Raw genomic sequence first — 25,431 nt, 5'->3', positions numbered from 1 at the left:
CCCCCCCCCCCCCCCCCCCCCGCAGCCAGCCAGCCCAGCCACCTCTGGTGCTCTCAGTGTCCGCTTTGTCCTGCAGAACCAAGGAGAGCATGTACCACTCACTGACGTATGCCACCATCCTGGAGATGCAGGCCATGATGACCTTCGACCCCCAGGACATCCTGCTTGCTGGCGACATGATGAAGGAAGCACAGTCGCTGTGTCAGAGGTGGGAGCCGTGGGGGCAGGGGTAGGGCAGCGAGGCCCACCCCGCCGTCTCCTCCTAACCACGGGCCTGGTGTGGGATAGGGCAGCGAGGCCCACCCCGCCGTCTCCTTCCTACCCACGTGCCTGGCGTGCTGGCTACGCGCTGCTGCTGCTGCTGCCGCTGCCGAGGACACGTGTCCTCCAGTGCCGAGAGCTAGCCCTGTCGGCACGGCTGTAGAGCCTTGTCGGAGCCGATCGCTGAGGAGCAAATGGATTCTGTCTGCCACTTTTTCACTCTGTCTTGGTCAGGCCCCTCTCAGAACTCAACTTTCTTCATTTATAAAAGGGGCCCGTGATGATGCATGTGTCACCGGGGTTGCCCTGGTGACCTGGTGGCAGGGCCTGGTGCGTACTTGAGTGAGTTTAGCCCACAGTCTATGAGTGAACTAACTGTCCCGGAGTGTTAATGTGTGCATCAGTGGGGTCGCTGGCCACGGGGCACACACTCACCTCTGTGCTAGCCCAGGCCCTGGTGATTCAGGAAATCTTTAGGTCTCAACTAGGGCTTGGGCTTGTGACTCAGTTGGTAGAGCTCTTGTCTAGCATATGGGGTACTCTGAGTTTGGACCTCAGCAGGGTGAAGAAGGGAGGAAGGATCCCAGCAAGTCTGCCCTGGATTGGGAGAGCTGTGGACCTCAGTCTGGAGGGGCCTGTGGGAGGTGCCTACAAGCCTTCAAGTATTTGAAAGCCTAGCAAAGAGTGTCTACTTTACGACAAGTAAGACCTAGGCTGGCCCCTCTTTGAACCTCAGGAATCACCGGAGCCCCTTTTCCTTCTCCAGGCATCGGAGGAAGTCTTCTGTGTCAGACTCTTTCAGCAACCTGGTGCACCGTCCCACCATGGACCAGTTCACAGAAGGTGGGGCTTCCGAAATGCCTTTCCTGGCATGGGCTCTGGTGACGGGTTAGGGGAGGGCAGAGTGGAGGGGAGGGGGAAGTAGAGGGGAGGAGAGAAAAGTTCTTCATTCACTGTCCCCAAGGAGCTATGGCCTGGGGCCTTTGGAGGAAGGGATAGAACAGGAGAAGCCCAGCCCCCCAACAACATTATTAGCTAAGCACCTGGAAGCCTGAAAACTGTGGCTTTGCTCCTCAGGCCCCGGGACTGTGTAGAAAAGGCCTCTGTGACTTCATGTACCCCAGAGGGAATATGGCTTTACTTGAGCCTCCCACCCTTGCTTTTTTCCTGCAGAGGAGATCCACGCAGAGGTCTGCTATGCTGAGTGCCTGCTGCAGAGAGCGGCCCTGACCTTCCTGCAGGTAAGGAAGCTCCCTCATCCCAGCCCACACCAGAGATGTGCAGAGAGCCTTGGAATTCTGGGTCAGTCCTGGAGTCCAAGCATGACTCGGCTCCTCAGAGGTGGCAAGGCCTGAGGCTCAGCAACCCAACCCTGGGCAAGGCGGATGAGGAGGGCAGGTGTTTCCTCCTCCCCCACCCTGAGTTCTCACAGAGGTGCTGCTGCTCCTGTCAAGAGTCACATGGATACAGGCATTGCCACAAAACTGCTTTGCTTAATTTGTACAACAAACACTTGTAGCAAATGATATAGTGGGCTTCTGCAGGTCTATAGATCTGTCATTTTGCCTGTGCGTGTTGTGTGTGTGTTCGTGGGGAGCAGAGGTTATCAGGTGTCTTCCTCTCACTCGCCACCTTTTAACATATTTAGTGCATGTGTGTGTGTGTGCGTGACTGTGTGTATACATGTGGGCCTGTGACTGGGACGGGGAAAGCATGCGATAGATGTGTGGAGGCCAGAGAGGAACTTTCTGGGAATTGGTTCTCTCCTACTTTGTTTTTGAGGCAGAGGCTCTCCTAATTTCTGCTCCTGAGGCTCGCTGACCTCAAAACTTCCAGATGATTCTCGGTCTCTGCCTCCATTCTCTGGTAGGGATTATGACACACTCCACTGAATCTGGCTTGGCCATGGGCTCCAAGGATCAATTCTGTCCGTAGGTTTGTGTGTCTCCCTAGTCCCTGGAGATGCCCTGTTTGCAGAACTCCCATAGCCCGAGGTCCTCTCTGATGTGTTTACTGAAGCCCTCACAGGACCCAAAGCAGTCTTAGAGGGGAGGTCTCTTCTCCCTAAGGTCACAGGATTAGCAAATAGAGAACTGGAATTTGAATTTGCGGCTGGCCAAGTTCCTACACAGCGGGAATTATGCACATTGTTACTGCACACGTGTGTGTGCGCACACACGTGTGTGTGCATGTGTTGGAGGAGGGTAGATGCATTTTAGTGTTGGGTGCTGTTTATTTTCTTTAGCTTGTTTTTGTTGTTGTTGTTGTTGTTTTCTTATTCTTTTTAGACAGGGTCTCATTATACAGCTCTAACAGATCTGGAACTCACTCTGTAGACCAAACTGGCTTTGAACTCACAGCAATCCAGCTGCCTCTGCCTCCCAAGTGCTATGGTGGAAGGCATGTACCACCATGCCTTGGCTTCCTTATCTCTTTTTATTTTAGAAAATATTACTGTATTTCGTGTGTGTGGGTGTTTTGCCTGCATGCATGTCTTTGTATTATATGCTTGCCTGGTGCCCTCAAAGACCAGGAGAGGGCATTTGGATTCTCTAGAGCTGAAGTTAAAGACAGTTGTGAACCACCATGTGGGTGCTGGGAATTGAACCTAGGCCTCTGGAAGGACAGCCAATGAACCAGTATATCACTCCATATATGTATGTATGTATGTTTTCTTTTCTTTTTTCCCTTCCTTCCCAAGATGGAGTTTCTCTGTGTAGCCCTGGCTGTTCTGGAACTTGCTGTGGAGACTATGCTGGCCCCGAGCTCAGAGATCCCTCTGCCTCTGCCTCTCAAGTGCTGGGATTAAAAGTGTGCACCACCCCCTGGCTAGCTCTTTTTTAAAAATTATAATTTAATTACAACATTTTCCCCTTCGCTTTGTTCTCAACCCTCTCATATACACCTCTCCTTCAAATTTGTGACCTCTTTTTTCACTAACTGCTATTGCATGCAATAAATGTATGTATATACGATACATATGTATACACATATGCTCCTAGATATAACTTGTTTAGTCTGTATACTGTTACTTGTATCTGTGTTTCCAGGGCTGAGTTGGCACTGGACAACCAATGGTGTGCTCTTTCCTGGAGAAGACTACCTCTCCCTCTCCCAGATTTCCTCAGTTGCCTGTAGTTCTGTGTGTAGGTTAAGGCCTCGCGGGCTGTCCCCTGTCCACTTTGGCGTGTCCATTGGTGTCATCCTTGGGTCAACTCACTGTTGGGTAGCCATGGTGATGAGACTTTAGGGAATGGCTTCAGACATCCTAGGAGACACAATCTCAGCCAACTCCCTGATCCTCTGGCTCTTACAATCTTTGTCCCCCTCTTTCCAATGTTCCCTGAGCCTTAGGTATGGGAGTGTTCTGTAGATGGAGCCAGTGGGACTGGGTGCCACCACTGTGTTTTGATTGGTTGGGGTTTTCTGTAATGGTCTCCATCTGTTGCAAAGATCTGCCTTGATGAGGGGTGAAGACTATACATAGCTGTGGGTATAGAGACAGATGTTTCTAGTTGTTGTTAGGGATTAGGCTGGTTTAATAAATCAATGGGTCTGGCTTCTCCTGCCATACTTAGGGCTTTAATGGCACTTGTAGCTGGCTAGGTTTCCAAACATAGGCACGCTGTCCCTTTTACCGAGTGGGTCTTGAGTCCAATCATGGAGCTATTGGTTACTGCCAAGGTATGCATGCCTTTAGTGTGCTGTAGGCTTATCATGCCGTGCCGCGTCACTGCTGTGGTTCCTCGGTGTCATGGGCAGGTGTTGGGATTAATGAGTCCTGGCCTTCAGCTGCTCTTCCCTCCTAGAACCTTCTAATATAAGTTACTAGAAGCTGTGCCTAGTTAGAGGATCAGAGGATGGGATTATCACCTGTTGACCGTTGAACTTTTGGTATCAGTGTTAAAAGGTCTGCGTGTTGGTCCGTCTCTGCGTCTGTGTTCTCAACCTCCAGCCCCTTGCCCGAAGCTCACGAACTGGGTTCTAGCACACAGAGCGCAGACACGGGGACGCGGTGTGTGGCAGGCAGGTATCCTTAGGTTTTAAAATCTTTTTGGCTCTCAGATGACGGAGTTGAACTGATCCTAATCCTCAGTTTAGGACTCACTAGGACAAGAATGGCATTTTATTTTATTTGGATTTTATTATATATTATTATCACACACGTACCCCGATTCTGCTGGAGGCTGAGCCTACACAGCAAGCCTCATCCCTCTGCCCCGACTCTGTCCCAGCCTCCTTCCCGCAGAAGCCGTCACCTTCCTCACCATCCCGCACTGGTGATCCCGTTTGTGTCTAAACAGCGTATTGTTGCTTTGGCTGCTCTTGTGTCACAGGGGCTTCCAAGTGTGTGGAGCGTGGGTTCTCCATCTCTGAGTGACTGGATAATGTCTCTTATGTAAACATGCCTTGGTTTACCTAGCTTCCACAGTGAGCCTTGGTTGCATTTGGTTTTGGTTTCATGGACACTGATGCTGTGGACATTCCAGGTAATGCCTTTTAGTCCAAGTCCATTCATTTCTGAGGCAACACCCAGGACTGGGGCACCAGACAGGCTAGGGATCGCTGGGACTTTAAATAATTCTTTACAGTAATTACCTTTGACGTTCCAAAAATGAATGAGCAACCTTCCTTATCTGGCATGGTCCTTCTACCCAGAGGGGCACACAGTTGACTCTCTCTCTCTCTCTCTCTCTCTCTCTCTCTCTCTCTCTCTCTCTCTCTCTCTCTGTGTCTGTCTGTCTGTCTGCTCTGGGTGACCTCTGACCACTCCCGCTTCATCTGTCATATGTCTGGGAACAGGGCGGAAGGCTGTCAAGGCTATAGCCATCTGTGACCCTGCAGCCTACAGTTACCTGCCTTGGATTCAGTTCTCTTCATCTCTCCCCACCACAGGACGAGAACATGGTGAGCTTCATCAAGGGTGGCATCAAAGTTCGAAACAGCTACCAGACCTACAAGTAAGTGGGTCCAGCCTGGGCCAAGGACTCTATTACCCGTCCCCTCAGACTGCATTGTGGGAGGAGTAGAAAACTGAGAACTCAGACAGATTTCTGTACACCCCCGCCCGGAATCTCCACTTTCTGGAACAATGTTCTCCTGGTTTTCTGGCTATACTTGTATGTTTCGCTTCTTGAATGCCTTGTCTGCTGGGGAAGAAACTGACCCAGGGTCTGCACAAACAGCCTGTGCTGGTGGGCAGGGGCAGATGGACAAAGGACTTTAAGGAACAGCAGCAGAACTACGCATCTGTAAAGGCCCAAATGCTGCTCTTCCTAGAAAGTCTTCCTTGACCTTTTTTCTTTCCCTTCTGAGACAAGGTTTCTCTGTAGCTTTGGTGTCTGTCCTGAAACTAGCTCTTGTAGACCTGGCTGACCTCGAACTCACAAAGATCTGCCAGCCTCTGCCTCCTGAGTGCTGGGACTAAAGGCACACTCCACCACCACCCAACTTCTTCCTTGACCTTTTTTAACATACAGGAATGGCATGTGTGTGTACAGACATAGACACACATACACATAGATGCATGCTCCCTGCCTTAGGGTTTCTGTTTCTGTGAAGAGACACCATGACCATGGCAACTCTTATAAAGGAAAAACATTTAATTGGAGTAGCTTGCGTTTTTCAGAGGTTTAGTTCAGTACCATCATGGCGTGACATGGTGGTGCGCAGGCAGGTAAGAGATAAGGGTCCTATATTTGGACCTGGAGGCAACAGGAAGTAGGTGTGGCTTGAGCATGTGTGAGACCTCAAAGCCCCTCCCCCACAGTGACACAGTTCCTATAACAAGGCCATACCTACTCTGTCAACAAAGCCACACCTCCTAATAGTTCCTTTTGTGCCAGAATCATTTCCACACTATGTCTGGGTCCCTGACAAAAGTTCTCTGGGCCGGGGACAGCTGTACTAATGGTTAAGGGCCTGAAGACTTAGTCCGGAGCCCTTTTACCCAGCATGGTGCCGCAGTCCCTTATCTACAAGTCGGAAATCAGAGAAAGCTCTGAGAACCCCGCCCTCCCTCCCCTGAGGTATACATTAGAACTTATTTCCCAGTACACTTTTGAGAACACTTGCTGTCTTTCCTCCCCCACCGGGGTGACTGTCCCCTGCACAGGACACCTAAAGGCCTGTGCTAGATTATTCAGGGACAGCTAGACAAGTGCTTCAGTCCCCCCCCCCCCCCTTGTCCTGCCAGCTTCCAGAATGGTGACTGCAGAGCACACCTGGTCAGGCCACCCCTCCCAACTCCAGAGGCCCCTCTGGCTTACAGAGTGGAGCCCTGGGGCCAATCAGCCCGTGAGCTCCCCTCCCCCATCTTTGCTGCCCCTCCCACATCACTCTGCTGAAGACCGGTAGGGCTGCTCTAGGCTCTTCAAATATGCCAAACTCGTCTGTGCCCCACAGCTTTCTGAGGCGCTTCTGTCAGAACAGTTTGCACGGGGCTAGTTCCAACTCAACTCCCAGGTTCTAGATCATATGCCTCCTCCCAGGTTCTAGATCATATGCCTCCTCCCAGGTTCTAGATCATATGCCTCCTCCCAGGTTCTAGATCACAAGTTTCCTTCCAGGTTCTAGATCGTATGCCTCCTCCCAGGTTCTAGATCACAAGTTTCCTTCCAGGTTCTAGATCATATGCCTCCTCCCAGGTTCTAGATCATATGCCTCCTCCCAGGTTCTAGATCACAGGTTTCCTTCCAGGTTCTAGATTATATGCCTCCTCCCAGGTTCTAAGCTCACATGGCTCCTCTTAGATTCTGGCTCGCATGTCTCCTCCCAGGTTCCAGATCATCTGTCTCCACCCAGGTTCTAGCTTACAGGTCACCTCTCTACTTAAATACCATTGGAGAAACCCTCTTTATCCCCAGACTAAGTCCAGATACAGCCTTCTCCTCCTTTCAAGTGATTGGTGGGGACAGAGCGTGGTGTGTGTGTGTGTGTGTGTGTGTGTGTGTGTGTGTGTGTATACTGTGCTCCCTGCTGCCCTCTGGTGCCTGGCACAGAGAGCTGGAGGTGGCTGCTGGAACAATGGAAATTCACTCAGTATCAGTTCCCTGGGTTCTGAGCCCACCCTGTGAGGGAGACCTGGGGATGTGACTCAGCCCCACCCTTCCTTCCCACAGGGAGCTGGATAGCCTCGTCCAGTCCTCGCAGTACTGCAAGGGAGAGAGCCATAGTCACTTTGAAGGAGGGGTGAAGCTTGGTGTAGGAGCCTTCAACCTGGTGAGTGGGAACCCCTCATGTCTTTAGTGCCTGGGCCAGATGCAGCTCCCCTGCATGGCCTTGTCTCACATAAAGTCACCACTGTGTGCCACTGGGCCTGGCTGTGTGCTAGGCATGGGGCCTAGAAATGATTCTTAAATATTACCAGGGTTTCAAACTGGGGTGTCATAGAGGGTGACATCTCTAGAGAGTCTAAGTGTGCATCTGTGTGCCTACTTGGCAGCTTGAATCCCTGAGTGGGCTAACTATAGCCATAGATATTGGTAACCCAGAAACTCAGACTGCTTCTGCCCTGGACTGCTGGCTGTTAAACATTACCAGGGGTCAGAACAGAGAGGCCTGAAAACAGCTGTAACCCACAGGGGACGGGGATCTAAGTTCTCTTCGGGGCCACTGGAGAGAGTTCTAGGGGAGGAAGATGAGCCTTGAGCTGACTCTTAGATCCTCCCAGAGTTCCAGGCAGGGAAGGGTGTTCCAGGCAGTGGGAGCAGCATGGGCTGGGTTGGAGCCACATGGAAATGCTGAGCCTGCTTGTGGAGAAAGGAGCTGGTCCTGGGAGATGGTGCAAAGGCTGGTACAGGTCTGGGAGAGGTGGCCACTCTCTGCTGCCTGGGTAATGGGCAAGTCGTGGGTGGGGCCCTCTGACTTTCCCTAGGTGACCCTCCACACACCCACTGCCTCTGATCCCACAGACGCTGTCCATGCTTCCCACCAGGATCCTAAGGCTGCTGGAGTTCGTCGGGTTTTCAGGAAACAAGGTAACTGCCAGCCTTTGGGTACCCTCCGTCCGCCCAGTCCAGGGCTGGAGCTGGGCTCGACATAGTGGGGCTGAGGGACCATGGGGCCTGGTGCCAATTCTGACTGAGCTCCTGCCGCGGACCGTCCCTCTCGGAGACCACCACCCACGGGGGACCAAGGTGAAGGATAGGATAGTCAGGATACGACGCAAGGGAAATGACAGACAGACACACTGTGTAGTGAAAATCTGCTGCAATTTTACTTCTGTAAAGCTTCAGTTTTTGTACAAAACAGATCAAAGAACTTGGCAGGTTCATTACATCACCCCACTCAGGGTTCCAGACATAAATCAAGGCTAAGCATAATCAAAATAGAGCTCCTTCTACGTGCTCCTTTCTACGTACTCCCCTCTACGTGCTCAAGATGTTGGCAAGGACTTTTAGTTTTGTTTTGTCTCTTAGAACTCTGTCTCACACCATTATTTACATTCTACCGTGGGAGACTAGTTCTCAGGGTCCTGTGTTTAGCTTTCCATCTACATAGTTTTTATTCTTTGCTCCATATCCCCTAATAGTTTTCTCATTTTCTCATGATAGTTCCTATACCAATATATTAAAGCTCAATAATTTCCTTTCTTTCCTTCTTACTATAAAGACTCCAGGGCTTCTGAGATCTAGCTAATCTTTTCATAAAGGGGAATTTTCTCTAACTCTCCTTTTCTCTCTAAATCTGATTCACTATGACGATTCCCTCATAACATATCAACTTTAGCCGCTTCTGTTTCATAAATAATAAAGTTTCCCAGGCTCATGTGGCGTGGGGCATACTTCAGTTCCTCAATTACCTCTTTAATGAACCGTGTAGCCGAGCCACCGACTTACTTTGATCTCTTATTAAGCCGTCAGCTATAAACAAGAAAATTGAGAAATACAGAGAAAGATCAGGCAAGGTGTCAGGAGGGCTCGCTCTCAGGGCCATCTCCAGATATGAGATTTGCCTAGGGCATCAGGTCCTCTCTGGACTGCTGATTGCCAGGGGGACCACCTGGGGCTTCGCTCCAAGAAGCTCTAACCCCAATCCTTCAGCAGGCAAAAGCCAGCGCAGAGGCATTTTGTCACTACACGGCAGTCACTGCTGTGGACGTGGCAAGCTCCCTCTGTGTGTGGCCCTGGGGAAGAGTCTAGACCTCTCTGAGCCTCAGCCTTCCCTCAGGATTTCTGAGGCCACAGATCTCTCCCAGCCCGGCGCAGGATAGAGGGTCTGTGGGATAAGGGTAGATGTGAGGACAGCCCTGGAGGGACCAGAGGCCACACCGTCCTTCCATGACTTGTATCAGGATCCTGTTTTTTTCCCCCCCCCCCCACTTGGTCACCTGCTCACTTCAAGGCCTTGAGCCAATCCTTTCGTCCAGGGTCATCTTTTGGTGCCCCTATTTCATTTGTGAGTGTTCAGAGAGCCCTGTACATTAGACCTTGAGAGGAACCAGGGGACTCACTGAGGCCGAGGCCTTGCACACCAGCAGGGACTGGAGGGAGCAGACCGAGGAGGTCCCCTTGAGCAGGTCACCAGTGGGGTAGAAGGAACACTGTCCAGGAAGACATAAAACAACCCCACCTCCTTCCCTCCTCCTCCCTGTGGCCCTAGACAAGTAATTCCCTTTCTCCCATGAGCCCCCTTTCTGTGAACATAAGAGGCTCCACCTTATCCTGAAGCTACTGGTGTGTGTCCTCTGTGGCTCTCCCTGATATCTGACAGGTATATGAACCACTGCTTTTTGGTTTACCTGTTATTTCTCCCAAAATGACATCTTTTATTTATTTATTTATGTGTTTATTTTGTTTTTTCGAGACAGGGTTTCTCTGTAGCTTTGGTGCCTGTCCTGGAACTCACTCTGTAGACCAGGCTGGCCTCGAACTCACAGAGATCCGCCTGCCTCTGCCTCCCGAGTGCTGGGATTAAAGGCGTGCACCACCACTGCCTGGCTATGACATCATTTTTATTTTGTTTTAAAGATTTATTTATTTATATGTATGTAGTATTCTGCCTGCATGTATGCCTGAATGCCAGTAGAGGGCACCAGATCTCATTCTAGATGGCTGTGAGCCACCATGTATGTGGTTGCTGGGAATTGAACTCAGGACCTCTAGACGAGCAGCCAGTGCTCTCAACCTCTGAGCCATCTCTCCAGCCCAATGACATCATTTTTTAAAGGAAATGTTATTACACAAAATCCATCTTTGCTTTTTTTGTTTGTTTGTTTTTTAAAACAGGGGTTCTCTATGTAGCCCTGGCTGTCCTGGAACTCGCTCTGTAGACCACGCTGGCCTCAGACTCACAGAGATCCGCCTGCCTCTGCCTCCCCAGTGCTGGGATCAAAGGCGTTGTGCCACCACCGCCCGGCAAATCCATCTTTGTTAATCATGTAAAAAGCATTAAGAGTGCTATAGAGAGCCAGACGTGATGGTCCTCAGCACTCAGGGTGCGGAGGCAGAGGCAGGAAGATCTCTGAGTTCAAAGCCTGGTCTATATGGTGGGTTTTGTTAGCCATACATGGCGAGACCCTGTCTCAGCAAACAAACCTAAAGAGAGTCATATAAGTCATCAGAAATAGATGAGGGGTTGGCCACGGCTGAGTGTGCGGCTTCCCTTTGTGGATGAAGTCTGAGGTGTGTGAGGGCTTTCCCAGGGCATCATCAAAAGGACAGAGCACAAAGGAGGGAAACAGGCCACAAGGCTCAGGGCCCCATAAGGCCCATGCTTGGCCCTGGGACGTCCCCTGTCTGGGGTCCACAGCTGGCGGCTCCAGGGGCTGGTGGGTTGCTCCCTGGAGCGGGCAGTTGGATTGGTCTCAGGAAGGAAGGCTGTGGTGGGAAGGTCCACCCTCACCCGCAGCTGAAGCTTGGGTGAAGCCTGCTCCAAACCAGGGCCAGCTGTGGAGGGTTTGAGGCACGCCAGGCCTGTATTTGAGAAAGGGCATGGATACTGAGGAAGGTAGACGGGAGCAGAGACTACACACACAGGTTGGTGCTGGTCCCAGCGAGGTTCTGGAACCTTCTCCCCCCTCCCCTGCCCCCCCCCCAAAGCTTTTCTGGGCCCCAGGCTTCTCCGCACCATCAGCACCGAGTTGTAGTTAGGGTCATTTTTGTCAGGTCGTTCCTCTTCCCAAGCAGACTGCACTGTTGGCTTCCATGCCCATGACAGGGTCAAGAGTAGGCACAGATGGAGAGATTGGGGGGGAGGGCAGCCCTTGACTCAGGGACACCACTCTGGTGCCACCGCTCCTGGCTCGGGAGAACAGACTCTCTCACAACTGCAGAGACTCCCTCATAACTGCCCACCTGGACCCCGCGACTCTCTGGGAACCCCAGCCTGTCTTCTACCCCCCCCCCCAGGACTACGGGCTGCTGCAGCTGGAAGAGGGCGCGACCGGGCACAGCTTCCGCGCAGTGCTGTGTGTCATGCTGCTGCTGTGTTACCACACCTTCCTCACCTTTGTGCTCGGTAGGAGACTCGGTGTGCCCGGGTGGCGGGCTTCTGGGTGCGAGAGAGGCTGACCCTGCTCAGGCACCCAGGACAAGGCAGAACCAGGTCCACTGGGCCTGCTGCTCCTGGCCTCCCTGCGCAGGTTTCCTCTGTGAAATGAGGGTGATTGTGCCACCTAGTGGAAGGTGTGAAGATGACAACTGCAGACTCAGAAACGGCTCCCAGGTTATAGTGAGCCTGTGATGTGCCCGGACAGTGTACACATTAGCTTGTTCAAGCCTCCTGTCACCCCAGAGATAGGGAGAATCGTGCCATTTCACAGAGGGAAAGACGGAGGCCCCAAGAAGGCCATGGCAGGTTGCTAGGAGGAGCACAGGCCCCGGCAGTGGGAACCTGAGCAGCGCGTCTCCCTGCCACCCGCAGGTACTGGAAATGTCAACATCGAGGAAGCAGAGAAGCTGTTGAAGCCCTACCTGAACCGATACCCCAAGGTGAGACCACCCTCCGCTGGTCACCCCATCCCACCTGTACCCGGTGGACACCCCATCCTCATGAGTCTCTTTGCAGGGTGCCATCTTCCTGTTCTTTGCCGGGCGGATTGAAGCTATCAAAGGAAATATTGACGCTGTGAGTGATGTGGAAGTCTCCTGGGATGTCCCAGCCCAGCGAGAAAGACACATAGGAGCATTCTCGGGGGTAGGGAGACCCATGAAAGAGCAGGGCTGGGAGGAGCACTCCTGACTGGGATGGTCTGGGGAGAGGGGGTGGCGTTTGTGCTGTAGGCTTTTGATAAAAGAGATACAGGCTTGTGGCATTCCTAGTCAGGAAAAGCTGTCTGGGGCATGGTGACTAGGCTGGATAAGGTGAATGTGGGTGAGGGTAGTGAGGTAGGAGGGCAAAGAACCACAGAAGACACTAGACAGGGAAGTCACAGTCAGGGCCAAGTCCAGGGTACTACGCCAATGCGGAAGACTACATTGTAGGGTCCCAGAAGCCTCCAGCTAGGCCTGCCGGGGTAAATCCCCAGGTGGGGTAACCATGGAAACCACTAGAGTCTTGGGCGTTTTCTCTGAGGCACAGACTATTATATCAGTATAATATTGACACACTCTGGGGCTGGGTAGATGGCACAGGAAGAGGCGACCTGAGTTTAGTCCCCAGCACCCATGTGAAAAAGTCAACATGTGCTTATAATCCCAGTCCTGGGGCGGGGGAAGCAATGGATCCCTGAGGTTTGCTAGCCAGCCAGCTTAGCATAATTGGGGAGCCCCAGGTTCCAGAGAAACCCTAAGATGACAGCTCCTGAGGAAAGACACGAGGTTGACCTTTGGCCTCTACATCCATCGACATAAGCACACCAATGCAAACACTGCAGTATTAACACCTTGTGCGCCCTGCCCTATCCGCCCCCCTCCCCCGCCCCCCAACACACACCAATGCTCTCTGTTCCATGCTTTCATTTCGTGACCAAATCCCTACAGTCAGAAACCAGGACAGGAGGCCTCCCTGCTGTGGAGCTAAGGGGGGCGGAAGGTGTTGGGGCCCGGTAGACTCTCGGTAGGCTGACCTGCAGCTGCCCACAGGCCATCCGGCGGTTCGAGGAGTGCTGCGAGGCCCAGCAGCACTGGAAGCAGTTCCATCACATGTGCTACTGGGAGCTCATGTGGTGCTTCACCTACAAGGGCCAGTGGAAGATGGCCTACTTCTACGCCGACCTGCTGAGCAAGGAGAACTCCTGGTCCAAGGTGGGCTGACACTGTGGGTCAGGGTGTTGGGTGGCCAGGGGTCCCCCAGATGGGCCAGATCCCCGACCACGCACAGATGTGTCTGCTGGGTTCTAAATGGAAGCAAATGTTTAAGGAGGACTCAGGGTTGGGAGGAGCTGAAAGCTGGGCCAAGCAGAAAGGCTGACTGGGTGCTGGGCACTGAATCCAGGCCCTGTCCATCATTCTAAGCATCCTCCTCGTCACCGAGCTACTCTGTCCCTTCAACTCTGCTGTGTCCATATAGCTGTGTGGTCACCTGTCTAAGCATGTACTGTCCAACAGAATTGCCCACTACGGCAGGGATTGTTTTCTTTGGCACCGCCAAGCATGCCAGCCACAAGGACACATGGAAGGTGTCCAGCACAGCCGAGACACTGAATGCTTACATTTTATTTATGTTTAATCACATAGCCCCAGTGGGTCTGGTGGTCGCTGGAATCAAACAGATCTAAAACACCAGCGGCTTGCGTAATTCAAGTGACTGGGCCTCACCCCACGCCAGGGATTCAAACTGTATCATCCAGCTTAGCCACCCCACCCGCAGTTGGGTTCTCTTCTCTGACGGCTGTGTTTCAGGCCGCTTCTCTTCGCACGACAGGCAAGGTGGCCAGGGCTGCCCCCAAATTACATCTCCCTCTTAGTTTCCACCAGAGCCCGTCGTTAAGCCTCATAGATCTGGGTCAGCATCTGGAGTGGGGGAGAAGGTTCCCTCCAGAGAGCGGGAGGGAGAAGGAGAAGAAGTGTGTTTTCAGAAGAAGAATGAGGCGGTATGACCGGAAGGGTGAGAGAAAAAGGTGGGGAGGAAGTTCTAATATTACAGATCTGCCACGGAGGCAAAATCAAACAAACAAGGCATCTATCCGCCAACACAGCCAGACTTAAAGTCAGTGCAGACAGTGCCAGCGCTGTGCCTGTAACAGTGAGGGCAGCGCAGAACTCTGAAGCGAGTGTCTGCAGTGTCCCTTCTGCTACATAGCACACCTACCCCTGTGACTCTCTCCCTTGTCCATGGCAGACATTGCTAATCAACCCTAGCCTCCTCCATGACCTTTGAAGCCACTTGAACTCCAGGCGGTTGTTAGAGCGGCTCTGCTCTGACACACATCCTGAGACCCAGTGGTCACCCGCATCTCCTCTCTCTCACTCTGCCTGTGCATGCCAGTGGCTCTTCCAGGCTTTACTGGGCACCGAGACCAAGCTGAAGTGAAATCCTGGAGCTGACGGAGCTCCGAGGAAGCAGGTTCCCCAGAAATCCCTGTGTCTTTAGCGATTGTCTTCCTTTTTCACCATACCCCCTAAGGTAGAAGTGAGCAACTCTGTTGTTGGGGTACACAGTGGATTTGGGGTCATTCTCAGGGAGCTGCTTTTCTCCTAACTGCTCACTTCCTTCTGAGGAGAGGGTTTGCCTTGAGGCTTTCCTGCTGTTGAAGGTCCATCCTTGGGACCTAACTCTGGGCCACATCCATCCCTCATTGTCCCCCTCCCAGCAAGAACAAAGCCTTAAGGAACCTTCCTGAATTAAATGACTGCAGAATCTTTCCTGTGGCATGAGGCAGGCAGCAGGGGCCACCTACACAGGTACAGGGAGGCCTGGTGAGGCCACACAGACACAGTGAGGTGCAGAGGGCAGGCCAGACTTCCTAGGCTTGACAAGTCTGCTGTGAGGAATACCTACCTCTCTGTATGACTTTGGGGCAGTAAGTTTTCCTCTGTCTGCAGTTACCTTCCTCAGATAGGTTAAAAACGGCATCAGTTTCGGGGCCTGATCCCTTCCTGCTCTCCAGCACCAGATCACCACAGCATCATCAGCTTCCAACTCTAGGGATCGATTTGCCTGTGGACATTGCCGTATATGCCACCTCCTATACTCAGCTCCTCCTCTGCTGGGATCACTGAAAGTTCACCCTGAGGAGACCTTGAGTTTGCCCAGAGCTTGCAGCCTGGGGCTAAGATGGTAGCAGTCTGGTGTGGCACAGCTCAGTCCTCGGAAGGCAGAGGCAGGGAGCCCAGAGGCAGCCCTGGAAGACCCACCAAGGCGACAGAGGGCTGATTCAGGAAGGCAAAACCTCTGGGCTGAGTCAGGGAGGAGGATTTAGGGAAAAGAGAAAGAGAGAGGGCAAACCCAGAACAGGAAACAAGGACTGGGGGGTGAGGGCACTGCCAGGGTTCTGTCTTCACTGGGTGGGGGCTTTGCTGTGGGAGCGGTGAGGGGGTGCTGGAGGCGTGATCCTCCCTCCGCTGGCGGCTGCTGGAGGCTCAAAGATGGGCACTGTCTGCCTGGCACAGCCTGGGTTTCCTCCTCCAGTGAGGGAAACACTTGTGGAATTAGAGGGTAAACAGCTGACCCTGGGGAGAAGGGACTCACATCAGGAAGGTGACTGTGCCCCCACCATGTCCTTGGATGACTTGCTATGCACACGTCATTATATACCCCAGCCTGACTGCTGGTCATACAGCGAGGGTGAGGGAGCTATTAGAGGAAATGTCTCCACAGGCAAAGGCCCCGGAGGGCTGTAGCGGGATGGAGAAGAAACAGTATTAGGTGATCCTGCAGAGGTGTCTGGGGCTGGTCATGGAAGGTCTGAGGGGGCTCTTGAGCTATAGCTGTCTGGCATACAGGGCCTTGAATGTCCGTGCTTGCTGGGCACTCTCGGTGCCAGACCCTAGCCTAGGCCCTGGATCCAGAGGGAACAAAGCAAAGACCCCACTGAAGGCTCATCCTCTAGAAACATGAAGCACACAGATGTTTCGTGTTGGCTTCCAGTGGATAGAAGTCCTCTGTCAGGGACAATGCTGGTGTGCAATCAAGGCTGGGTCACGTGTGTCTTGAAGAAGGACTGCTCAGGCCGCAGTGGGCTGCAGAACAGGGCCCCTCTGGTCTGGGGCAGAGCGATGGCTGGGTTAAAGTCTTGTCCAGCATCCTTGGTTAGCGCCTCCTGTGGCTCAGCAGTTTCCATCTGTGTCTGTCCCCTTGTCCCCTAACATGACCTATGGGCTGTGTTCCCCCTGAATATATGAGGCACATATTAGTTATCTTTCATATACGGCAGTTATTGCTCACTAGCTCATTTGTGTTTGTGTGCCAGAGCACATATTAGGCACATGGATCTACGAAGGAGGCCAGATGCTGGTTCCCAGATGGCATTCTCTATCGCCTTACACCTTATCTTTTGAGTTGATGTCTGTCCACTGAACATGAACCTTACCATTTCGGCTGGGTGGGCTGGCCAGTGGGCTCTAGAGATCTTCTTGTGTCTGCCCTGTGCCCTCTGCCACACTTCCCATCCCAGACACCTGGGTTAGACACTTGCAACAACACCTGGCTTTATGTGAGTACTGGGATTTGAACTAAGGACCTCAGACTTCTGCAGCTAGCACTTTACCCACTGAGCCTTCTTCAGCCCTGTTTCTCTCTCTCTCTCTCTCTCTCTCTCTCTCTCTCTCTCTCTCTCTCTCTCTCTTTCTCTCTCTCTCTCTCTCTTTCTTCCTTTCTTTATTTTTCTTGTTTTGTTTTGAGATGGGGTCTCTGTCTTGGCTAGTTTTTATGTCAACTTGACCTAAGTTAGTGTCATCTGAGAGAAGGGAACTTCAATTGAGAAAATGCCTCCATAAGATCAGGCTTTAGGCATTTTTTTTAATTAGTGATTGATGTGGTACCACCCTGGGTTGGTAGTTCTGGATGCTATAAGAAGGCAAACTGAGTCAGTAGTGATGTTCAAGCCAGCAAGCAGCACCTCTCCATGGTCTCTATTAGCTCCTGCTGCCAGGCCCCTGCCCTGTTTGAGTTCCTGCCCTTGCTGCTGTGATGAAGTGTTATATGGAAGTGTGGGTGAAATAAACCCTTTCCTCCCCAAGTTGCTTTTGGTCACAATGTTTGGTTACAGCAGTAGTAACCCTAACTAAGACAAAGTGGTGTCAGGATCATGGGGTATTGCTATGACAGACCTGAACTGTGGAAGGACTTTGGAATTTGGGGCTAGAAAAGCCACTGAATGTTCAAAGCTTGGTGAGCTGTTCTGTGGGCGCCGGGAAGGTAAGAATTTAGAGTAACGTAGACGATGGAGGCCTGGTTTATGAAGTTCCAAAGGGAAGTTTAAAGTCACTTAAAGACTATTAGGACCATCTGTTATTTTGAGTTGAGAATCTGTGGTTCTGGTCAGCTGGGGCCAGAGAATCAGTGATGATAAGACCAGAATTGCTGAAGGGAAACCTCCGCTTTACCACGACAATTGATGCTGGTCAGCTGCAGCTAAGAAATAGAGGTGATTAAGAAGAGACAGCATCCGTGAGGTGAAGCCTTCTGGGAAGTGTTTCTTCACAGTCAGCACACACGGGCTGTGCTCCAGAGGCCACCAAGTTTGTCCCTTGCACTCGCAGCTGAACTTTATAATGTGTAGGTCACCAGATGGTACTGGGTTTGAAGGCATGAGGGAGTCACGAACAGCAGCTGGGGCTTGACACTGAGAGTCCAGGATAGACCACTGGAGGGAGCGAGGCCTTGGTAGCCGTTGAAGCTTACTCCTTTAGATGTGTGCTCAGGGGTGTATTGCTCAATCATACAAAAGCTCTATTTTTATCTCTGAAGGATAACCATACTGATTTCCACGCTGCTTTGCACCAATTTACACTCTTACCAGCCGTCTGCAGGGGCTCCTCTTCCCCACATTCTCTCCAGCATTTGTTGTCATTGCTTTTCTTGAATGTAGCTTTTGATTTGCATTTCCATTATGGCTAAGGGTATTGAACATTTTCCCAATTATTTATTGTCTATTTGTATCTCTCTTTTTCAAGACTTATTTATTATATGTACAGTGTTCTGCCTGTGTGTTTGCCTATAGGCCATCATTACAGATGGTTGTGAGCCACCATGTGGTTGCTGGGAATTGAACTCAGGACCTCTGGAAAAACAGCCAGTGCTCTTAACCTCTGAGCCATCTATCCAGCCCCTGTACCTCTTGTTTTGAGAAGTTTTGTATTTTGTCAATTATTATTGTGTGTGACTGTGGGTGGGTGTGCCGGGATGTATGAGGTCAGAGGAATCTGCTCCCCGCTCTCATCCTTGTGTGGGTTCCTGGGCTGAACTTGGGTTGTCACAGTTTGAAGCCACCACTCTACTATCTAGAATGGCCGTTTTTACTTTTACTCTGTGTGCGCGCGTGCGTGCGTGCGTGTGTGTGTGTGTGTGTGTGTAAGGTCTCACTTAGTTCAGGCTGGCCTCAAACTTACAATGAAGGGAAGGATGAACTTGAACTCATGATGTACTTGCCCACCATGTTAGAAACATGCATCATTTTTTTTTTTTTTTTTGAGACAGGGCTTCTCAGTGTAGCTCTAGCTGTCCTGGAACTCTTGAATAGCCTCAAACTCAGAGATCGCCTACCTCTGCCTCCTGGGTGCTGGGATTAAAGATGTGCACCACCACCCAGTGAGACAAACCTTCTAAAGGTTTTTTTCCCGGACATCACAAGGTTTTTCACCTGGTTATTTCATAAGTAGAGGACCTCTGTCAGCTTTAAAATTCTTAGCTCAAAACCCTGAGTAAGCTGTATTTGGGGCTGCACCCCAGTGAGAAAGCTGTGAACTCTCCATTGCTTATGCCACTGGCTAGACTGGAACATATGTACCAATGCCATTTCTTTATTATATTCAGAAGCTATCTCAGGTATTCAATCTAAAAGGAAAAGGCTAGACAAGAGGGACCGTCCCTGGAATGTCAGGGGCAGATGGAGGACGAGTGACACGTTCAGGGTTCCATGAGGAGACTCCGTTATACACCCTCAAAGAGCAGCGTGGATGCCGGTTGAAGGGTTGGTCACCTCTGTGTTCCAGCATGGATGGTGCGGGAGGAGATTCCAGGTTCCCTCTCCTTCTCCATGCACTTCTTGGCCTTTGGCAAGTATTTTCCTTGGCAGTTGCCCTAGGAGGCAGGTTTTTCAGAACTTGGCCACTTGAGGGCAGCACAGAACCGAACGCCTCTAATCCTCACCCCAGAGCCTTGCTTGTGCTGCTGTGCAGATAGATGCCTGCAGAGCTCCCCACTTCCCATCAGGTGGCCTTTGGATCTAGCAGGCAGGGTCCTTCTAGACACTTTCTTTAGGCTAGATTGAGGGGAAGGTGTAAGTGAGCAACGCAGGTCTCCCACTGAGCCCTGCCAGGGCCCTGTTCACTCTTCTGACATAGAAAGTCCCTACTGCAAGCCACCTGAGTCCCGTGCATGCCACTCAGATGGGTACCTATGAGTCTGAGGATCTTCCCATCACCCTTCAAGGGCACCTGTGGTCACCACTTCCCAGCAGCACCCCTCCGTGCTCACCCCACCTCTTCCCTGTCTCAACAGGCCTGCATGGGTCAGGTCTTTCTCTTGATGGAGTTAGGGGGTGAGCCACAACTCACAATTCCTCGGCTGCTTCAGCAATCTCCCCTGGGGACTTGGTGACCCCAGTGAGGACCAGCCATGGTACTTGTGATCAGAGGGAGGGTTGCTTTATCTTCCTGCTGCTGTCTCCCACAGGCCACCTACATCTACATGAAGGCTGCCTACCTCAGCATGTTTGGGAAGGAAGACTACAAGCCATTCGGGGATGACGAGGTGGAGTTATTCAGGTAGGCCTTCCTGTTAGCAGATCAGTCAGGTTCTGTAGTGCTAGGAGAGGCACTCCCAGCTCGAAGTGCCCTGTGCCCTTACTCCTCTCCAGCCATGGATGCCAGTGTCGCTGCTGGTTAGAACCCTGTGATTGTGTTTCGTCATCTCTCATCTGGTCACTAGGACAGATGGGGACACTATATTAGTCCCTTCCGATGCCTGATGAAATATCACGACCAAGGTCACTTATGGAAGGAAGTTTATTTTGGCTTATGTCTCCAGAGGGTGAGTCCATTGTGGCAGGGGTGAGGTGTGAGGTGCACAGGGGGGAGTGGCAGGGTGACAAACACCAGGCATGGTGCAGCAAGAACAAAGCTGTGCCCCGCGACATGCTTCCTCTAGCATGGTCACACCTCCTAAACCTCCCCCAAAACAGCACCAGCTGGGAACCAGGAGCTCAAATGCCTGAGCTCATGCGGGACATTCTCATATAAGCCCGCAGACTGAGGTCTGGAAAGTTAGCTAGAGCCCCAGAAGCACAGCCCAGAACTAAATCTACTTCCCAGCTGGGACACCTTGGACAATTCCTAGGATAGGGATGACAAACAGTAGTTTTCAGTTGGGAATGTGTCTGAAGATCCCGGAGTAGAACTTGGGACCTACAGGACTGTCCCCAGAGTGCTGCTATTCTCATTGCTCTCTTATCACTTACTTGCCTTTTGTGAAGTCAATGTTAGCAAGCCAGCCTGGAGTTGGAGGAAGGAGTCTAGAGCCTTCCTCCATGAAGACGAGGCAGACCTTGGTTAGTGCTGAGGAGCACTTACCCACAGAGTGCCTGTCCCAGCTCACACAATTCCCCCAGAAAGCTTGAGAGGTGGTTATGAGCTACACGTCTGAGATTGGAAAACAGACCCAGAGAGGTTCTGCAATAAATAAGCAGCAAGGAATCTGGGGTGGCCTCACCCATCCAGTTGTTTCCTGAGCCCACACGGCTCCTGGTCTAAGATCCCAGCCACACCCAGTGGCCAGGCAGCTGGTCGTGGGTGAGGCTCCAGCCGAGGCATGCTTAGCTGTGTGCATTTTATTCTATCCTTGAAACAGCTGAGGCCCTATCTCAGGAGGCTAGAGCTAATTAAGGGTTTGAACTGTTTGTGCAGGTCCCTCCCTTTCCCCGGGTGTTGGTCTTGCCTGTGAAACTGGGATTAGACTTTTGTGGACCCTCCCAGGAAGGCCTGGGCGTCGAGGGGAGATAAGTAGGAGGCAGGCCTGAGGGATATCTGGGCACATTCTCACACTGCCAGCTCTGGAGCCTTCTCAAGCAATCAGGCCATGCAGGGACTATGAAATGAGACCATAACCACAGGCTGGCTCACACCTTGAAATGCTTTTTGGTTAAATTCCCTCACCACACCGTGTGGAAACTGAGGCTCGAGACCTGCACCATTCTCCCTATACTCCTGCTCCTGTTGCTGCTGGAGAACTGAACATGTCTGCTGAGCCAAACCCTTAGCCTTTCTTTCCCCGTTTCTTTTTAAGGGCTGTGCCAGGCTTGAAGCTCAAGATTGCTGGGAAATCTCTACCCACAGAGAAGTTTGCCATCCGGAAGTCCAGACGCTACCTCTCTCCCAACCCCATCTCGTTGCCAATCCCTGCTCTGGTGAGTAGGAAGACAACCTCTGGGGCAGGTGGATGAATGGACTGGAGAGGGTTTCATAAGTCACCAGTGTGGGAAGAAGGGTCAGCAGGCTGCAGATGCCTCGAGGCAGGAAGAACCACTCTCCTAGGTACTAGACAACACTCCAGCCCCAAGCATCAGCCAAGGATCACCTGGCTGTCTTGTTCCTAGGATGACGGTTCTGTTGCGACAGGATTCTAATCACTATTTACTATAGCCTTCATTAGATCAACCTTTTCTGAGGCAAGGGTAGCGTTTCAGCTAGTTATGTTTGACTGAAGAAAGCCTGCATGGCAGGGGGAAGGGGGTGTAAGGCTTAAAGCAGGTCAGTAGAGAGAAGGCTAAACTTGTCTAGCCCACACAGGTGGAACCTCAAGATTAGAACTCAGGGCCACTGTTAGGTTAATTCCACGCATAGTTGGAGCTGGCATCAGATAAGCTGAGTTCAGAAGAGTAGAGAGCCCTGCTCTGCTTGCTGGACAAACTGAAGACCCAGCTCCCCCGGGCAATGGTGTGTAAGCTTAGGGGCCTTCTACTGTGAAAAAGTGTCTCCATTGGCACCTGGCCCAGCTCCTGCAGAGGTGTGAAAATCCACTGGTGACTTGTGTAAATACTTCCTAAGCTGACCTTTTCCTACTTGTTCTGTTTAGAACGTGTAAGTCTATCCTCGAAGTTCTGAAGTATTTTACAGAGTGACTACGGTAGCACACACTGTAAGCCCAGCATTTGAAAGGTGCAGGCGGAAGGGTTAGCAACCTACATAGCGAGTTCGAGGCCAGCTTGGGAAACATGAGACCCTGTCTCAAAAAAAAAATTAAAATGTACAATAAAGTTATTACTATTGAATGAGGAAGAGGGTATTATGGGAAGGACAGATGTGACTTAACCCACAATTTAAATGCTACTTATGTAGAAAGTGGTCCATGATTGAGTACACTGGGAGGGACAGGCCCAAACCAGGATGTAGACTGCTGATTTCTCCTAGAGCCTTTACAGTTAGTTATCTTGAGACCACAGAGCAACTTAAAGAACACTGACCTAAATGTGCACTGTAACAAGAATCTGTGTAACAATTTTATATAAATGCATTCATATCCATTACCTGGCTTGATGACTTAGGAAATGTGACTCTAACAGTCTTAGACTCCACTGTTTTGAGCCCACTCCTGCTAGGGAGAGGTGACCTTCTTAGGCTCCACTGTCTTGAGATGCTTAATAGTTTCCTCCAGTATGGAGGTCCTGCCCACTGGAGCAGAGAGGGCTTCCTGGACAGTTTGGGCATGGCCCAGTCCTCAGGAAGGGCTTGCTTTGGATAGAGAAGGCATGATAACAACCATAGTGGCTACAGCAGGTAAGGTAGCTGAAACCTATTGGCAGTCAGGCCACCCGAAATCCTCATGGAATACAGGAGCGCTCTCTAACAAATCCCTGGTGGGGCTGCCTCCACAATGCCCTCAGCCTTACACCTCCATAGGCTTGGACTCTGGAAGATGAGGGATCCAAGGCCTCAGACCTTTGAGCTGAGCTGCCTGTTTGACAGATGGGAAAACTGAGGTCCTGCCGAGGCAGAGATCAGGACTGACTTGCCCCACTCGCTCTCAGGAAATGATGTACATCTGGAACGGCTACGCTGTGATTGGGAAGCAGCCGAAACTCACTGATGAGATGCTCGAGGTCATCACCAAGGCTGAAGAGATGCTGGCTATGGGCCCAGGTGATTTCCCTCAGGCTCTTGAACCTGCCAGGCTATGTCAGGTCTTGAGTTGAAGTGTCCTCTGCCAAAAATGTCCTTTCTTGTCCTCTATCCCAGTAGCCAGTCTTTTAGAAGACCAGTGTTAGCTCCTCTAAGCAAGTGTCCCTTGTTTCCTTGTCCAGGCCTCCTCTTGAGATTCCTCCAGTTACTCCTAACTCTCTCTGGAGCCATTATCTCAGTATCTGTCTTTTCTTCTCAGATGTGAGTCCCCTGAGGTGAACTGTCTGATTCACCTGTGTCCTGGGTTCCACAGAGGGGCTCCCTGAGTAACTGTTGCAGAAGTGAGCAAGCCAACCTTCTTCCCCCACACCCCTGTTCTCAGAGAATGAGTACTCAACAGATGATGACTGCTTGGTCAAACTGCTGAAAGGCCTGTGCCTGAAATACCTGGGCCGCATCCAGGAGGCTGAGGAAAATTTCAGGAGCATCTCTGCCAGGTAAGTGCTTCTGGCTGCTCATCCCCCACCACACTCCAGCCAACTCGTCCACCACACAGGTGCTGAAGTGAGGTACCGGAGGCCTAGAGGGCTGACGTTTAATTTGGATGTTTATGGTGCACACTTAATTCCAGCACTTGGAGTTTGAGACCAAAACATAAATTTGGAAGTTTAGCAGGTAGGAAAAAAAATCAAAAGAGAAAGGTTTAAGTGGAGAGTGTCTGGAGACAGGGCACACAGTGAGGACCTTCCCTGCCTGGTGAGAACTATGAGGAAGGCTACCCCACAGATGGGGTCAGGAAAGGATGTGCAAGGAGTTTGTCTCCAGGACAGTATGGAGCATGGGTCAGAGGGTTCCAGATAGGGAACAGGCTTCCCAGTTTAAAAGTCATTCAACCTGGAGAAAGCATGGCTGAGACAAACAGGGAGGTGAGCTGAGGCTATGACAGGATCCAGTGTGAGGATCCGGCTTTTCCAAGAACATGAAGTTCCAAGAAGGCAGTGAAGAGGACCTGAAGGATGTCTGCTTCTCTTCTGCAGTGAAAAGAAGATTAAATATGACCACTACTTGATTCCAAATGCCCTGCTGGAGTTGGCCCTGCTGTTCATGGAGCAAGGCAGAAACGAAGAGGCCATCAAACTCCTTGATTCTGCCAAGTAAGGCTAGGTCAACCCCCATATTTTCTACCTGTGTTCCCTCAGAACAGGTGTCCAGAAACTGGGAGAAGTCCAGGCAGCAGTGAGGCTACAAAGCTGGTATATAGACCCAAGTCTCCTGATTTCAAGGACCAATGGGACCAGGAATGGGCCAGAGGGCATGACAGTAGTGGCAGATGACACCACTAGGGCTCAGCTTTCGTCCTGAATCCCTTCAATGTATGGATGAGGGTGGTAATGGTGGTGGTGTCTCACCTAATTTCCCAGAATGGCCAAGCTTCTTGTGTCTGATCCTTTGCTTCCCTTTAGACAAAACTACAAGAACTACTCCATGGAGTCAAGGACACATTTCCGAATCCAGGCAGCAACACTCCAGGCCAGGTCTTCCCTAGATGGCAACAGCTCTGCGGTATCATCAGTGTCCTTGTAGCTTTGTGCTCCTGGGCTGGAAGACAACACACAGCTAGGTAGACAGAGCTCCTGGAAACATTTCAAAAGATTCCCCTTCTGCTGCCTTTCTGTGGGGTCCACCCGGTGCTCCAGTGGAATGGCACACAATATTTTACCTGTATGGCCAAGGCCTTTGCCAAGGGCAGAGCAGGTGGAGCCCTCTATCACAATACGGGTACTTGTTTTACACTGTGATGTTAAGAGAACAGTTTACATTTCTTTAGAATATACTGATGGGATTATAGTTGGTGTTTAAAAAAAACTAAACCAAAAAATTGCCTGTAAATCTGTTTTCACTCGGAAAAAGTGGAAGTAAATCTCTACATGCTGCCAAGGCCAAACTGCTTTTCAAATCTCAGCGATGTCTCAGTTGTCTCAGACCTTTTTTTTGTAGCACAGGGAGAGTT

At 51.3% G+C, this 25,431-nt stretch overlaps 1 protein-coding gene across 6 annotated transcripts in view; it reads left to right on the top strand.

Annotated features, from left to right (window-relative positions):
- Ttc39a (tetratricopeptide repeat domain 39A) overlaps positions 1-25,031 on the top strand; it is a 53,573-nt gene extending 28,542 nt beyond the window's left edge. For 5 of the 6 annotated variants that reach the window (XM_050136301.1, XM_050136305.1, XM_050136304.1 and 2 more), the window contains exons 3-18: positions 77-208; positions 1,028-1,104; positions 1,435-1,502; positions 5,158-5,222; positions 7,383-7,482; positions 8,175-8,240; positions 11,613-11,721; positions 12,127-12,194; positions 12,271-12,330; positions 13,287-13,448; positions 19,981-20,072; positions 21,589-21,709; positions 23,330-23,441; positions 23,803-23,917; positions 24,458-24,574; positions 24,884-25,031. In XM_050136301.1, the coding sequence (XP_049992258.1) occupies positions 77-208; positions 1,028-1,104; positions 1,435-1,502; positions 5,158-5,222; positions 7,383-7,482; positions 8,175-8,240; positions 11,613-11,721; positions 12,127-12,194; positions 12,271-12,330; positions 13,287-13,448; positions 19,981-20,072; positions 21,589-21,709; positions 23,330-23,441; positions 23,803-23,917; positions 24,458-24,574; positions 24,884-25,004 (1,585 nt within the window). In that variant the 3' untranslated portion in view covers positions 25,005-25,031. Of the gene's footprint in view, positions 1-76; positions 209-1,027; positions 1,105-1,434; positions 1,503-5,157; positions 5,223-7,382; positions 7,483-8,174; positions 8,241-11,612; positions 11,722-12,126; positions 12,195-12,270; positions 12,331-13,286; positions 13,449-19,980; positions 20,073-21,588; positions 21,710-23,329; positions 23,442-23,679; positions 23,918-24,457; positions 24,575-24,883 lie in introns of those variants that run through there. The other variant, XR_007590740.1, reaches the window with a different exon arrangement.
- The last annotated feature ends 400 nt before the right edge of the window (positions 25,032-25,431 follow it).

Source organism: Alexandromys fortis, unplaced genomic scaffold (assembly GCF_014885135.2).
Source record: "Alexandromys fortis isolate MF-2015 unplaced genomic scaffold, M_Fortis_MF-2015_v1.1 scaffold_13, whole genome shotgun sequence".
NCBI classification, from domain to species: Eukaryota; Metazoa; Chordata; class Mammalia; order Rodentia; family Cricetidae; genus Alexandromys; species Alexandromys fortis.
The sequence above is the reverse complement of the archived record's forward strand: the minus strand, read 5'-3'. Positions and strand labels throughout refer to the sequence as shown.